The sequence below is a fragment of the Amphimedon queenslandica genome, unplaced genomic scaffold (genome assembly GCF_000090795.2).
Source record: "Amphimedon queenslandica unplaced genomic scaffold, v1.1 AMPQUscaffold_13517, whole genome shotgun sequence".
Lineage (NCBI taxonomy): Eukaryota > Metazoa > Porifera > Demospongiae > Haplosclerida > Niphatidae > Amphimedon > Amphimedon queenslandica.
The window spans coordinates 335,108-350,459 of NW_003546247.1; the positions used below are offsets into that span (position 1 = coordinate 335,108).

At 34.9% G+C, this 15,352-nt stretch overlaps 1 protein-coding gene and 1 long non-coding RNA gene across 2 annotated transcripts; both read left to right on the top strand.

Annotated features, from left to right (window-relative positions):
- Nucleotides 1-8,347: 8,347 nt before the first annotated feature.
- On the top strand, nt 8,348-8,983 carry LOC109583672 (uncharacterized). The gene is made up of 2 exons (XM_019999110.1): nt 8,348-8,524; nt 8,569-8,983. Exons 1-2 carry the CDS (start codon nt 8,475-8,477, stop codon nt 8,846-8,848), a joined length of 330 nt encoding a protein of 109 aa, XP_019854669.1. The 5' UTR covers nt 8,348-8,474; the 3' UTR covers nt 8,849-8,983.
- Nucleotides 8,984-11,380: 2,397 nt separating this feature from the next.
- Nucleotides 11,381-11,849, top strand: LOC109583677 (uncharacterized). Its single transcript, XR_002185658.1, has 3 exons — nt 11,381-11,574; nt 11,630-11,758; nt 11,809-11,849. It is a non-coding gene; the product is annotated as an uncharacterized LOC109583677 (long non-coding RNA).
- Nucleotides 11,850-15,352: the final 3,503 nt, after the last annotated feature.

Genomic DNA, 15,352 nt, shown 5'->3' on the forward strand with positions numbered 1-15,352 from the left:
ATTGAAGATGAACTTTCAAACTTAGTGGGGCTCTCTGCTGAAATTATATCGAATGATGTCCAAACTCACGCTGCTGGTCTTCACTTTGCTGTCAAGTGTTCAGGAACTGGGAAATTCGATATTGTCTACAAGAATTTGGGACCTTTCTTGTCGTATTTAAATCATACTACAATTGTTCACTCCTCTTCCTCTAATAATCCCCTTTCCTCCTTCTTCCTTTTACAAATTGATATAATGGGATATATATTTATGAAGTATGTGGAACCTTTCTTGTGTTTTAAAAATATTAATGAATTGTGTGGAAGTTTCCAGTCTTATTAAACATTCATGAGTTATGTGGAACCTTTCTTGTCTCATTACTTCCTTATCTGTTGTACTACAATTCTTTCAAAACAATCACTCCTCTTCCTCTAAAAGTCCCCTTTCTTCCTTCCTCCTTATACAAATTGACAAAATGTGATACATAAATGAAGTTGTGGAACCTTGTGTTATTTAAATATTAATGAATAATGTGGAACCTTTGTTGTCTTATTGAAATATTAATAAATTATGTGGAACCTTTCTTATTGAATATTAATAAATTATATATGTGGAATACTTTTGAAATTGATAAGTAATGAATTATGTAAAATACTTCTGAAGTTGATAAATTTTATTGTTAATGTTAAAGTAGCTAGTCCTTGCCTATGCAAAGCTCGGCAAGGGTTAATAATTAACAAGTAACTTTAAAAATTCTTAAAATAGAAAACGTATGGTTGTCAGAAAATGAAACAAGGGGGTTGAGCTCAATGATATAATTATGTGTTCAAATAATCAATTAATTAATCACCCAATTCAGAAACATTTTAAAGCAAAAGTAATTGAAAAAAGGAAAATTTTTCCTTGCACTCAATCAGTGTAATTGGAAACATAAAACTTAATGACACGCCTAGCGTAAAACGTGAATCATCGTACACAATCAATATTTGAATGGTTGTTTTCACGCTTCAGTATGTTGATGAAGAAGCTATTTTGTTCGAACATAGAGAATTAGTCCCTCTACAAATACATATTAAACAATTAATTGTTCGCGTAAACTACATAAGTTTTCGTTATTAATTTTTTCTACTTACAATAGATTAATCCTTTCCTGTTTATCATCATTATAGTAAAGCATTACCTTTGTACTATTGACAGTAAAATTATAGAATTTACTATGAACAGTTTCAGTAGTCTTTGTTACCTTCTTTGCAATGAAGACCACACCCACATAATCGAGATAGCAACTTTTGTCACATGGTCCGTGTTCTCAGTTTTCTCTTGTTTTTCTGGAAGAAGAGCTCAGTAGAGGTGTGAAGAGGATAGTTCAGTGAGATTTCTGGTTGTTATAAAGGGAATGATGCACATGATGGAGATTTTTAATGGCATGCTACTTCAAATATACTGCAGTTCAATTTTTTTTACAATAATATTAAGTTTAGTGGGTGCAGTAGCCACTTAATTAATGATTAGAGACAGAATGGGTTTGCCTGCTGCCATTTCATGTTCAGCAAGTCATGCATGCATGAGTGACTGCAAAACAATTCGTCCTAATTTTACTGCAAAAAAATTATAAATAGACTTAAGCAATGTGACAAAAATTGCATTAATCGCATCAGGAATGTCTTCTAAGTTCAACCATCACAACAAAGCCAGAGGCAACATGTATAAAATCGATTTAATTAATTAATTGTTTTATTATTGACCAGAATCAAGCAAGACAAAAATTACAATGGTGCACATCAGGAATTTTACTTGGGTTTAACAGGGTAGAGTTGATATCAAACCATGAGTCACAGCCATCACAACATACCCACAGACTGTCAATTGTGCCATTAATAGCCCCACAATTCAGACATTCAGCATAACATTTGTTAACTTGAGCTTCTAACAGGAAACATGGCATGTCAACAATTAAACTACTTACAACTATTATTTTCTATTTTGGTGGAAATACTCTTAATACTCTGACTGCTATTAAGAGTTACTAATTATTATCAATGTAACTTTAGTTAAAGCAATACATTATTTACCACTCCTAGTTCCTTGTTTAACACAAGTACTCTGACAATTATCAGCGACAGTTGCTAATGCATTACACAATAAATACAATTTAAAACAGTACACTATTTACCACTCTTAGTTCCTTGTTTAGCAGAAGTACATGTACCTCGACTATTATCAGTGACACTTACTAATGCACAATAAATACAATATTAAAACAATACATTCTTTACCACTCCTTGTTCCTCGTTTAGCAGAAGTACATGTACCTTGACTATTATCAGAGACAGTTCCTAATGTATTTAAGTATTAAATACAATTTTAAAACAATACATTATTTACCATTCTTAGTTCCTCGTTTAGCAGAAGTACATTTACCTTGACTATTATCAGTGACAGTTAGTAATGCATTAAGTAATAAATACAATTTAAAGCAATACACTATTTACCACTCCTAGTCCCTAGTTTGGCAGAAATTCCTTGACTATTGTCAGTGACAGTTACTAATGCACAATAAATACAATTTTAAAACAATACATTATTTACAACTCCTAGTTTCTCTTTCAGGAAAATACTCCGACTACTATCAGTAACAGTTACTATAATATTTAAAAATTATAATTAAAACAATACATTATTTACCACTTCTAATTCCTCGTTTAGCAGAAGTACTTTGACTTTTATCAGCAACAGTTCCTAATGCAAAATAAGTACAATTTAAAACAATACATGACTTACCACTCCTGGTTCCTCGTTTAGTAGAAGGACTCTTACTAATTACGAAAAATATTATTATACATTTATGAAAATTTAATAATAATAAAGGTAATTTATAGGATCAATGGCAATGGAAAGTTTAGTACAGCCATATGTTGCATAATTTAACTATGAAAATTTTGATAGTAAAAGCTTACCTTACTTTGCTAACAGCTCTTCCTTTTCTTTATTCTTTAATGCTCTTTCCAATTTTCTCTGTTCCTTTGCTTTCGTCTTCTTTCTTTTTCTTCTTTTGTTGTAGCTGTCAAATGTTCTCTGTACTAGTCAGCACTTTTTAAGAAGTCGTCTTATTTATTTCTGGTAGCTTAATTTCATGACTTTTTTCTCGCAGTTAACTAGCCATTGCTGACGTACGATTGAAAGGTAAGCTATCATCATCAGTAAGTGGGGTGGAATGACGAAAACTTTCATGACGCTGCTTCAGCCACTGTTGATACCCCTCATCACCTGGGAAATCATAATGCTCATCTAATCTTTTCTGGAAACAAACTTCTTCATGAGTGAACTCAATTAATGCTGAGTGACAGTCACTGTTATTATCATTAGAAATATCAGCTCGTTGCTCAGCAATACATGTAGATGAGTTAAATGAGATATTACTGGGTCTGATTCTACTTCTGATCTAGAATTTGGCTGAGGTTCATCCAGTAATGATCGAAAATGAGAACATCGGCGACTGTGAAAAGGAATATACTTGATCGCTGTTCTTTCACATAGAGATGAAGTAGCAGCTGGAGGATCTGGAATCAATGCAGCAGGATTAAAAGGGTAAATACCTGTTGTTTTAAATCCAGCCATCACATTCTTTGCAGTCATCCCTTTGGCCATGCCTTTCCAAATATCTCGAAAAACTGAAATCGAGTTATAACTTTTTCTCTCTTCTCAGATAAGTATTTGTGGCATTGTTGTCTCCAAAATGACTTCAAGGGGGCAAAACAACCTTTATCTAAATGTTGAGTCTTATGGGTTGTGTGTGGGGGCAAACAAAATATAATAACCTTCTCGCTTGCTGCTTTTTGAATTGTATCAGGGTTAAAGTGAGATGAATGCCCATCCAAAATCAAAAGTAAGGGTCTTGATGCTGGAGCATATGCTAAAAAGTGATTCTGAAACCACACATCAAAGGTTTCACTATCAATCCACCCAGACAATGTTAACCCATACATTGTTTCTGATACCTCCTATGGTAAGCTCCGGCTTCAAAACTTTGCTGTTAAAAGTAACTAGTTGAGGTATAACATGGCCAGAAACACCACAGTAAGCTAAGACTGTGATTTGGCCTTTCTTCCCTGCAGAAATTAATCATTGGTGATGCTGGCCTCTTCTGCATACAAGATGAGGTGATTTTGGATCAAGAAGAAAAGCTGATTCATCCATATTGAATATTAATGATGGACAATCCATTAAATTGTTGTTGATCAATATTGTCTCTAATTTTTGAAAATATCTAGTAAGAACTCCAGGTTGATCATTGCAAACTCTAATATGTGACATTGGTTCCGGCTATCGTAAAACAATTGCAGGATGCTGCTTTCTTAATCCATCCAACCACCCATTACTAACTGTTCCATCTAAGCCTTTCCAGACAACAACATTTTGTACCATATCTATTATATCTCTTGTATAGCCATATCCTATTTCAGAATAACCAACAACTAATAAAACCAGTTCATCTTCTTCCTCATCTGACAAGTATCGCACTGGACCTCTCCTTTTACTAAACTGTGTCCGACCCAACATTCTATCTGCTAATGTTGTAAATAGAACACTGTATTGCTCAGCAGCCCTTTGTATGCTAACACCTTTATAAACAACATCTTCATATGCAGAAAAAAGTTTCTCAGCATCATAACTTTTATACTTTGAAGGTCTTCAAGGATTTCTACAAACTGCTGGATAAGTGACAGAGTTCCTTTTGACCCGATCTTTATGAGGGCGACTATGAGTCATGTCTGTATGTATTAATAAAAATGCACCATTAAATATTACATAAAACAAACTTAACAGATGCAGTTAAGTTTTAACTTAGGACCAACTGTACTCCAATCACTCATGCATGACCATTTTGATCAGGGGATGGGAGTTGTCTAGCTCTTAATTAAGTGGTTGAAATCCCAATATTGCAAACATGAAAAGTAGTGATTGCTAGAGTACTCATATTCGGGGATTGAGACACCAATCAAAAAGTGGGAAGGGTTAAGTTTGAAAACATCCATAACATGCCAACGGGACCAGATAAAAGTGGGAGACGGAGCGGGAGCAAAAGTTGACGGACAAAAGTGGGAGATGCCACGAAAGAATGCGGATATAGATCTGTATCTAGCTATGTGTAGTTCAAGAAAGCTGGAGCAGACGGACAGAATTGGAGAATGTGTCGCATCAAAATAATGTTATTTGACTTATTTGTGTTAATTTTGAGCAGGAGCCAATGTTTTGAGTTTTAATTCATTATTCTGACAACTCATTTTAGTTTTGATTCTTGTTACTTTGGCATTTACAAAAATTATAGCTAGATACTATAGCATTACAATTGTAAAGTACTAAAATAGGGCTCAGTAATGCAATACTGCATGCATAAGTGGTGAATTGAGCTCAATTTACAAAATTTGTGAAGTACACAAACAAAAGTACTCCATGCAAAATCTTATGATATCAAGCTGCCAACACAGCTGCACTAGCTGTAGAGATCATGCAGCAATAGCTGCATGGACTATAATGTTGCGATGACTGAACATCTCATATGATAGTTTTTTTGTGAAATACACCAGAGCACAATTTTTTTGTGGAGGAAGAAGAATATAGCCATGATGTCTTTCTAGCTGCATTACATTTGTCAAATGGAAGCATTCACATTGAGTGATGACTGAATCTGTTGGTAATGAGGTAGCTTACATAGTTTTGACACATTCTCAATATGATAATATCTGACAAAGTTGCATTCTGTGAAGAAAGTAAAAATTCAGTATGGTAATTGTGTAAATGTCCCTGGGTATTGACAAATCAACAGCCCGATCTCATTTAATACCACTCTTTGTAAGAAATTCAATATGCATTTTTGTTGCCAATGTAGTAGTAGTACTGACTTGCATACCTCAGAAAATGATGTACCTCAGATTTACTGTAACCAGAAATAGTAGTTTCTTACTTTCAATCTTCTGATGGAAAAAATTCACTAAAATTAGGTAAAAAAATCAATCATACTTGATTGGTTCTATTTTACAGCTTAACCTTCCTCTCACTGGCAATGGGACACTTATTGCTCTCATTGAACAGAATTTGAGTTTTTTCGAGACTTCTTTAAAGTTAAGACAATGTGACTCAATGTTTTGTCCTTCACTAACACAATAAACTTTGCATCATTTTTCATTACACCTTATCTCCAGGTGTACAGCATATTCCTATAAGGCCTCAGTGGAGACAAAACGTCATGGATACTGTTGATCAGAACACTTCAGTTTGGAATGCAGGTTCCTTTTTTACAAGTACCACTCTTTGAATATTTCTTTCAACATCTCTGCAATATTGCGATGTTACACGTTACTCTTTATAAAAATAATTTGTTCAAGCCTGGAGGCTCTCCATGACAATTAAAAATATAACTGCAGGATTTTGTGTTCCTAGTATTTATCTCCTACATTGCTTTAATTTATTATATCAAAATGAATAGTTAAAAAAATACAATTTGTGACCTAGCAGGCAAAAATGGACCAACTGGAGGCATAGTTTGCCTTTTAGATAAGCAACTATAAAAGTGTAGAAAGCAATTGTTATCATTGTTTTATTGTTTTGATAGTAGTATTATACCCTGATGTTTTCAATTTATGTAAAAAATTTTGATGGAATGTCACAGTAACATGTTTATGGTCACTTATGTTAATAGCAACCGATGTCGCCAACTGCACCATTTTCACCTGCTTGGTCACATATAATCCTATGATAAGCCATTCACGATATCCAATGAAGGCATGTGCCTGTACTTCTGATAATGATAGCTTTGTGGAAGAATCAGTTAAATTATCTACAAATAAGAAATAGAAGGAAGGCTTTGGTACGTAAAGTCTTGACTCTGATGGAGATGATTCAGATAACTATGTTATGATGCCTAAACAGACGAGTTCCCATCTCAAAGCTGGTTTTGAACATGAATTAACACCCAAAAATAATTCTCATGCGCAAAACAATGTTAAGCTGTCTTGCGTACTAGCTAGTGCTCAAAATCTTAAGATTGTCAATGAGAAGCAGCAGTTAAAAGAAAAAACAATATAACAAAAGCAAAGGAAGCAGAGATTGCGAGCAGAAAAGGCCAGACAGAAAGGGACATATATATTACATTACATGTATGTATTGCTTGACTTTGAGTTATGCATGTATAATTTTGGCTCACTGGGTTCATTGTGTACAAAAATAATACAAAAATGTGTATTACATGCATGTTTATTATTTTATTTACATTTTATTCGTCTATTGAAAGACAGCCAGTGCAAAGGTGTACTAAAAAACTTTTGAAGCAGGTGACTTGAAGTTTTATTATATGTGACCTGATTTGAGAAAACCAGGCTATCTGCGGGAATTATCATTTTGAGCAATGGTCTCATAAGCACGAAAAATCTTTACCAGGGCAAAATTCATTTTATCACAAAAACATGTTCTATAGACAAAATCCTTTCATTTGATACCAATATCAGGGGTAGCGAAGCCTTCTTTGCCGAGTTATAAGCCCTTCAACATTTTTACCTTAATTGTGCACGGAGAATGTTACACAGAGCGACCACTGAATAAAAATGGAGGGCTTTTAATGCGTCAAAAGGTACCCATAAAGTCTCTATAGCAACTATTTAAAGTATAACAATGACGAAGACGACTACTTTTAAAACTATGGCTACACAAAAAGACATTGCTCGCTTGTTAAATGAAGAAATAGTCCTCGAGACAGTGACTACGTTGCTTCAGTTCTGGGGGACTACTTTTGTCATGAAACTAGTGGTAAGCTTATTCATAACACTGTTTACATACTAACTATGAACAGCGGTTAGCTATCACAACAATGACATTCCATCACCTGTATAAATGCACAATATTATAATTTTAAAAATTAGTTATAGAGTGTATTTGTTAATTGATAGAGACAGATTATAAAGCAGTAGAAAATATGGAAGAAGGGGTAGAGGAAGGGAAAGAAGAAGAGAAAGAGACAAAAGATTGTAATGTAGATATTAATCCACCACTGTTTGATCCTGAGGTGGCTGTGGAGCTACAATTATCAGATCTTGATTTAGAATCAGCAACGCCTGATGCTCCAGGTACTTTAACTACTCACTCTTGTGATGACGTGAGGAAGAAAGACCTACAGGAGGAAGAAGAATTATCAAAGTTCTTTCAACATGGCTGTGGTTGCTCAGATAATTGCTATGCACTGTTCAGTCACTCTTACATAAAAACATATAGATGTGACATAAAAGCCATGGCAAAGTTTGTTCAAGAAATTGCTATATGAGTCAAATGGCAGCAACATCTACCATAAGGTGATTGTCGACCGGCAACCACAGGAGATAGAAAGAGAGAAAGTGGCAATTTTTTACGTTCATGCATCAAGGTCATAAGGTTTGTAATTAATTATGTTTTTCAAATAGATATGTAGAGTAACATTTCTGAAGCTACAAGCATGTGGCAAAAGCATGTTTGAGGAAATCATGGAAAACTACAGAATGAATGGATTAATACCAAGGTATGAGACTTTAAAATTAAATGTTATGTACTTAACTTTATTAGAGTTCACGGAAATGCTGGAAAGACACCAAGCCATGCTTTGACTTATCATGATATTCTCCGGGTTGTTGCTTTCATCAGAAATTACGCTGAAGTCCATGGAATCAGTCTTCCTAGAAGAACACCTGGAATGAAAAGTTACGAGAATAAGAAGTTCTTACCATGCAATACATCTAAAAGGCAGGTATACTTAGAGTATGCGGAATCATGTGAAGGGCTTAATGTCAAAGCATGTGCTGAAACATGTTGTGGTGACGCTACCTGCCTTGTATTGAAGAAATGAAGCCTATGTCGGACTTGTGTGCCACTCAGATGAAAGGATAACTGAGGTAAGTCAGTATTGTAATAACACAAGTATTATATTTAGAATTCTCAGGCAATGCAAAAAGGCACTAAATCACAGAAGTCTTGTTAAAAAGGAAAGGGAGTACTATAAAGATGTAGTAAAAGAGGCACAATTATTGTTAAAAGGGCTGTATGCTGATGCAGCAAACAATTACAATCCCCCACTAACAAGGCCACTTGCTATGTTAAGTATTGTAGCACATTATAGCTTCGATTATGCTCAACAGGTAACATTTTATGATAATTATTAAAGTGTGTGTAGCTTATTACTTTTTTAGAGGTTCACTATCAGGTCCAAATTATTTTCTTACTCCCAGGAAATGTGGCATATTTGGTGTGTGCTGTGAAGCTATCCCTCAGCAGGTTAATTTCTTGATCAATGAATCATTCGACACTGGTAAAGGGGCAAATCCTGTCACAAGCATGGTACATTTTTATTTGATAAATCATGGCCTCAACTCAGTCAATATCCAATTCAATGCTGATAACTGCACAGGGCAAAATAAAAATAATACAGTTATTCAAGTAAGTATAATACATGCACAATAATGAACATTTTACATGTAATTCTCCATTTGTTTTAATATCTCTTATGGAGAGTCATGACAGGACTCAATGCGTCCATTTCAATATTCTTTCTGCCAGTTGGACACAAAACTTTCTCCAGACTGGTGCTTTGGACTATTAAAGCAAAAATTCCATAAAGCAGAGGTGGACTCATTGGATGACTTTGTTCAAGATGTAGAACAACCATCAGCAGTGAACGAAGCCCAACCAGTAGGAAGTAGCAATGGTGAACTCATTGTAGAAACACTTGACTGGTCTAGTTACTTTGCTACATTATTCAAGAAAATAAAAGGCACCAAAGGCTTTCAACACTTTGTTGTAAATGCGACCTCACCTGGTGTAGTTGCAGCCAGACAAACTGTAGATGGCCCAGTCACACGATTCAAATTGCTGAAGGAGGACGCACAAATAATGGAAGATGAACTACCTAATATATTACCACCAATGGGTATGTCAACTGAAAGGAAACGGCACCTTTACGAAAAAATGAGACCGCTTTGCAGATACAAATGTAAAGATGTAACCTGCCCACTTCCTGATGCACCTCCACTAACAGGATCATCTCGACAATCAACTCCATGTGTAGATGATCCACCAGACCTCACAATGGAGATTGATGTACCATATTCTCCAAGGCAATTTCTAGAACCACCTGCAACACAAAGAAAATGTGGTAATTGAGGTCAATTTGGTCATAATAGAAGAACTTGTCCATGTAATCAGTAAATGAATAACAGAAATGAGTTTGTGTAGTGCACATACTATTGATCCCCTTTCAACAGGAGAGGAACTAGTTTGTCTACAACAAACAGACTATTGATCCCCTGAAACAGGAGTGGAACTAGTTTGAATGCCAAACATTCAAACTATTGATCCCCTGAAACAGGAGTGGAACTAGTTTGGATGCCAAATACTTGAACTACTGATTCCCTAAAGGAGAGGAACTCGTTTGTAACGCTAAGACATACAAACTATGGATCCTGTTTTTTGAAAACAAAGGGGGGAACCTAGTATGTGTGTGAGACGTCAACATAAACACAAACTCATATTTGTTTAAAACTTACTAACTCAAAAGAGAAGGCCCAAGAGAAACTTTGTCACGAAGTTATCATGCAGGTGATTTGTGTTTATCTGTACATGTGAGTAGACTGATAATTAAATAGCGTTGGAGGAGAATACCGAAATAGAAGTTGTTGCGTCATTCACAGCCAATCAAAAAACACCAAGTGTCACCTCTGACCTTTAGAATATAAAATAAGACACCTGAAACTGTAAGTTAAAAATCAAAAAGTAATGGCTGCCACAAAAGATGATGTCCTCATTGAGGTCCATCCATCTGATGGTCAGTTGGGAATGTGTAACTCTATAGTGATAACTATAATGCCTATTGTTTTTGGTAGATGAACTTGGTAAGTTGTTGGTACATGTATGATTGTGTTGTACATTAAAAGCTAAAAATAACTGTATTTATAGCAGAAAAAGATGAAGTAAGGGTGAAAGAGACGAAAGAAGACAGAGGAGAGTTGACAGAGGAGAAGGGGGACAGAGACAAAGAGGAGGGTGGAGATAGCGAAAGGAGAATGGTAAGATTAAAAGGTGAAACATACAACTATACATGACATTGTTTTTAATAGAATCAAACAGCTTAAGTAAGTTAATTTACATGTGTAATTGTGTGACAATTTTTGTTGTGAAGCAGCTATGAGAAGGACTATTAAACTAAAAAGTAATTTTGCATTTTATTTTATCTAGTTCTATTTACAACAAATAGGCAAGAAGAAAGAAGGAAGGCCCTTGGTAATAAAACAATAGTTGAATTACTTGTACTTTAAATTCACATTTTTTAACTACAGACTTGGAACAGTTTAGGCCAGCTCTTCGAAGTAAACATAATTTTAAGTGTAAAGTAAAGGCTTTATGCCATTGTAATTTAGGGCAGTTGGAACTCATTGAAGAGGGCAGGAGGAACAGGACGGGGAGTAGTGAGGAGATGGGAGAAGAAACAGAGACAGGGGAAGAGACAGAGACAAGCAAGGAGACAGGGACAGGAGAATAGACTGGGACTGCGACAGAGAGAGACAAGGGAAAAAATTTAAAGTATCAAAGGAGCATTATTGAAATGAGTAATCACAAGAATTTTTCCTTTGCTTAGAAAAAGCGAAGACAACACAAAGGAGGAGGGTAGGGTAAAGGTGGAAAACATGGAAGAGGAGGGATGGGCGGAAGCCAAGGAGGTAGAGGGGGAGGCCAAGGAGGAACAGGAAGAGCCCCTCGTCCAACAGTAAGGAAAGGAACATAATGAAAGTTAAGAATAACAATAATCTTCTATAGGATTCATCATCAAGTGCTAAAACTATCAATTTTTTTAATGTTAAATGTAGAAACCCTTAATTATAGTTCTAAATAAAATCTAAATAAAAATATTACCTGTAAACTCAAGCAGAAGTGATGTCTGGATGTAAATGACCCAGTTGATGTTATTACAATTCACAAAAAAGACTTTATTGGCACTAGAACACAGCAATAACTCTACAACTTTTGTAATGAAATAACTTACTTGTACTTGAAGTCTCAATGCATAGCTGGGCTTTAGATCACTCTTAAGATGTCCAAAAAGCAAGAAAAGTAAGTTAAAATGCTGTCTAGTTCTTCTTTCTTCTTTACCCGTTTATTAATTAATGTGGGTGAGGTTTACGTGGTGGGCGTGGTCACATTTACTACGTCAATGGGCGTGACATGGAAACATTGAAAATAACTTAAAATGCCTTTTTCTTTGTACTTGTATTCCAGAGCAATCGTCCAAACAGCGTCCCTAACTGCAAAGTTTTATTGCGCATTGTCATAAATGGGATATCACTGGAAAGGAAATTTTTTGCTCTGTAAGTACCAAAAACTGATTATACCAAAATCCCACAGATAGCCTGGTTTTCTCATATCAGGTCACATAATAGTTACTATTGATCCTGCTATAACAAATTGATGGTGAAGAAATACATGACTTTAATGCTGATCAGTCAGTTTTTAGTGGTATGTTTTGCTTTGTAACGTCATTGTATTTTTTATAATAGGGTTGCTCAAACTAAATAACTTGTTTCACGGATTTTTGTCTCTAAAATAAGGTAGGTCAGTCGGAATAAATTATATTATAAATATTAAAAGTAACTACTCATTAATTAATTTCAATAATTGCTAGTTAATCCAAACTATCGAAATACTATAGCAACTTATGTGGGAGTAGGCTTATTTAACATGAATGCATGCTCTAACAAGTCCCAAAACAGTAGATGTCACAGACGTTTGACACAGTCCAAGGTAAGATAGAAGAGCTTGCTCTTTTTACAGCAACTGATACATTCAGCACCCCTTTAAAACTAGCCACACCCAACACGTGGAGTGCGCATGCACATTAGAAATGTTACACTTCTTTTTCATTTTCAAAAAATTGAAGTCGATCGGTTGTAAACCACTGCCTTGGAGAAATGAGTAGAAGAGTTGTTGAGACAAGGAGATAAAGCCATAGAACAAAAAATACGGTTTCAATTAATTAACATACCCATTACTGTTGTTGTTTGATGATAGGGAATTGTAAATTCAGAAATGGAGCATGTGGTGCAAGAGGAGTTGGTACAAGTGGACGAGGCCATGCAACAAAAAAGATTGTTTCTTTTCAAGAAGGTACTCCATACTTATAGTTTTTGATAATAGGGGATTGCAAATTCTTTGCATTATTTAAAAAGTAGTAGTAGTTGTTAGACTAGTTGGTATAAAAGGGCAAGGCCATTCAACAAAGAGAAAGGTTTCTATCAATGAAAGTACCCCGTAACTATACAAGCGATGGTGCATCTTTTTTATCACATTGGCTAAATCTTGTGTCTTTTCACATACTTAAAGTAACAGCATCATCAATTGCAAATAGCCACAATCCATTGCTCCTTTTTGTTGTGCAGAAATCCTCATTTTGTAATTAGAGTTAACAGTTTCCAGTAAGTTTGATATTTGTCAAGTGGGAGATTGATTAAGTTATCAGTTTAAGTAAGTGACACTGAAAATATCACTAGATTTACAGCAACCTAATGTGATGAACCTTTAAATTCCTTAGGTTGGCTGTGAATTGCGACAGTCAATTTTAGCGTTTTTAGTGAGTGCACTTAAAAAGCCAATTCAAGCAGCAGCTAATGATAGTAATTATGTACCTGTGTATAAACCAGTACTCAAGAGAGGAAAGATGTATAACAAGATAACAGTAGTTGATAGGGTGGTCTTTTACAGTGTTCGGTTCTTAAATGTAAAGATCAGGCTTCTGGAGTAGTGTTATTATTCATTAATTTTTCTTACTATTTTTGCTAATATTACATTTCACTAAATTAGGGTCCTTTTATAAACGCTAAAATTAGACAGTGCAATTAATCCCCATCCTAAAGTAAATTGAAGTATATTAAATCTCATTTCTGTTGTACACTAGATGTAACTGTGTGCAACATTTGAATAATACAGGTATCAGTTTTAGTTAGTAATAGGAATAAATTTTAGATTCTGTCCTAGCAATGTACTTTGCAACCAATCAACTCAAATCCCTTCTTTTATCAACTCGTGAGAAGCATTGACCAACCAATCTTTTAACTCAAATCTATTAATTCATTGTTCACAGTAATTATTACTCAATATCCTAAGCCCATTGCAGCCTTTATGTTTCTAGCCTACTCTATGTTACATATCCATGGTTTCTCTAAGGCATGCTAAGTGAGCTAAACAGCATGCTTCATGAGTTCACAAGCACTGCTTGTAAAAAAAGACACATGTACATTACTACATTGAGCTGAACAGCATGCTTCATGAGTTGACAAGCACTGCTTGTAAAAAAAGACACATGTACATTACTACATTGTACATGTACTTGTATATGCATGGCTTAATTTTGAGCAACTTAAAAGTTTGTAAAAAATGTAATATTGATCAGAATTAGCTTAAACTCTCCATGCAACACAAGAACATGTGTATGTATCAGAAAAAATAGTAATAGTGGTGAATTCTCTTCTAACCATTTTTGATGAAATTTGTACTATAATTGGGCAAAGCCCATAATAGGGATGAAATGTGTCAGTACAGTTGGGTCGTATTTTAACTATTATTAAAGTTAAAAAGCCTAATTTTTATGATGATTGCATGGCTATAGTGAGCAAAGCCTCTTAATGTAATGTTACAGGATATTTTATCAAAACTGATAACATTACTGTCAAGATACTGAGCACTATGCCATGAAACCTGCGAGAAACCATGTACATACATATACCTCTTGGCAATATTTTGTTTTGTTTGTCTTTCTCATTCCCACACTTTACATGCACTACACCCATACTCTCTCCTTATTTATTGATCTCTAACTTTCTCACCCACTTGTACCTCCTTCTGTAATCTCCCTGAGTCTTGTCTATTCTAGCTTCACTGTTCTATAATCTACACCATATTTCTATTTGCTACACCTTTTTCAACCTTACTCTTTCCCATATTCCTTCTCCCTTTCTCTCCCTCTCCCACTTGAGCCTCTCTTCTGCTATTTTACACTTCACTGTTATGTCTTCTCTTCTCTATGGAGTATGCATCAGTGATGTCATGTTGTATGTGGTATTACATTAAGTTGTGATAACTATACATTCAGTATGTGGCACATTTAGTTCTCAGATTTAAACAAGTATGTAAAAATATGTGACCATAATTGACAAAAGGTACCTTATGGCAGATTTTAAAATTTCTCAATTTAATGAAAAAAAATCAACTTTTGAGTGCTCCGTTTAACAACCGTTGTTTTTATAAGTTACATAGTAACTTTTTGCATCCTGTGGAGTAATATTGTCATCAATTGAGCTCAGGAAGTTGG

Bases quoted from the DNA above. Each gene is read 5' to 3' on its own strand.
- LOC109583672 (XM_019999110.1), top strand. From the start codon at position 8,475: ATGTTTGAGGAAATCATGGAAAACTACAGAATGAATGGATTAATACCA. The intron at 8,525-8,568 runs GTATGAGACTTT...TAACTTTATTAG, and splicing joins ATGAATGGATTAATACCAAG to AGTTCACGGAAATGCTGGAA.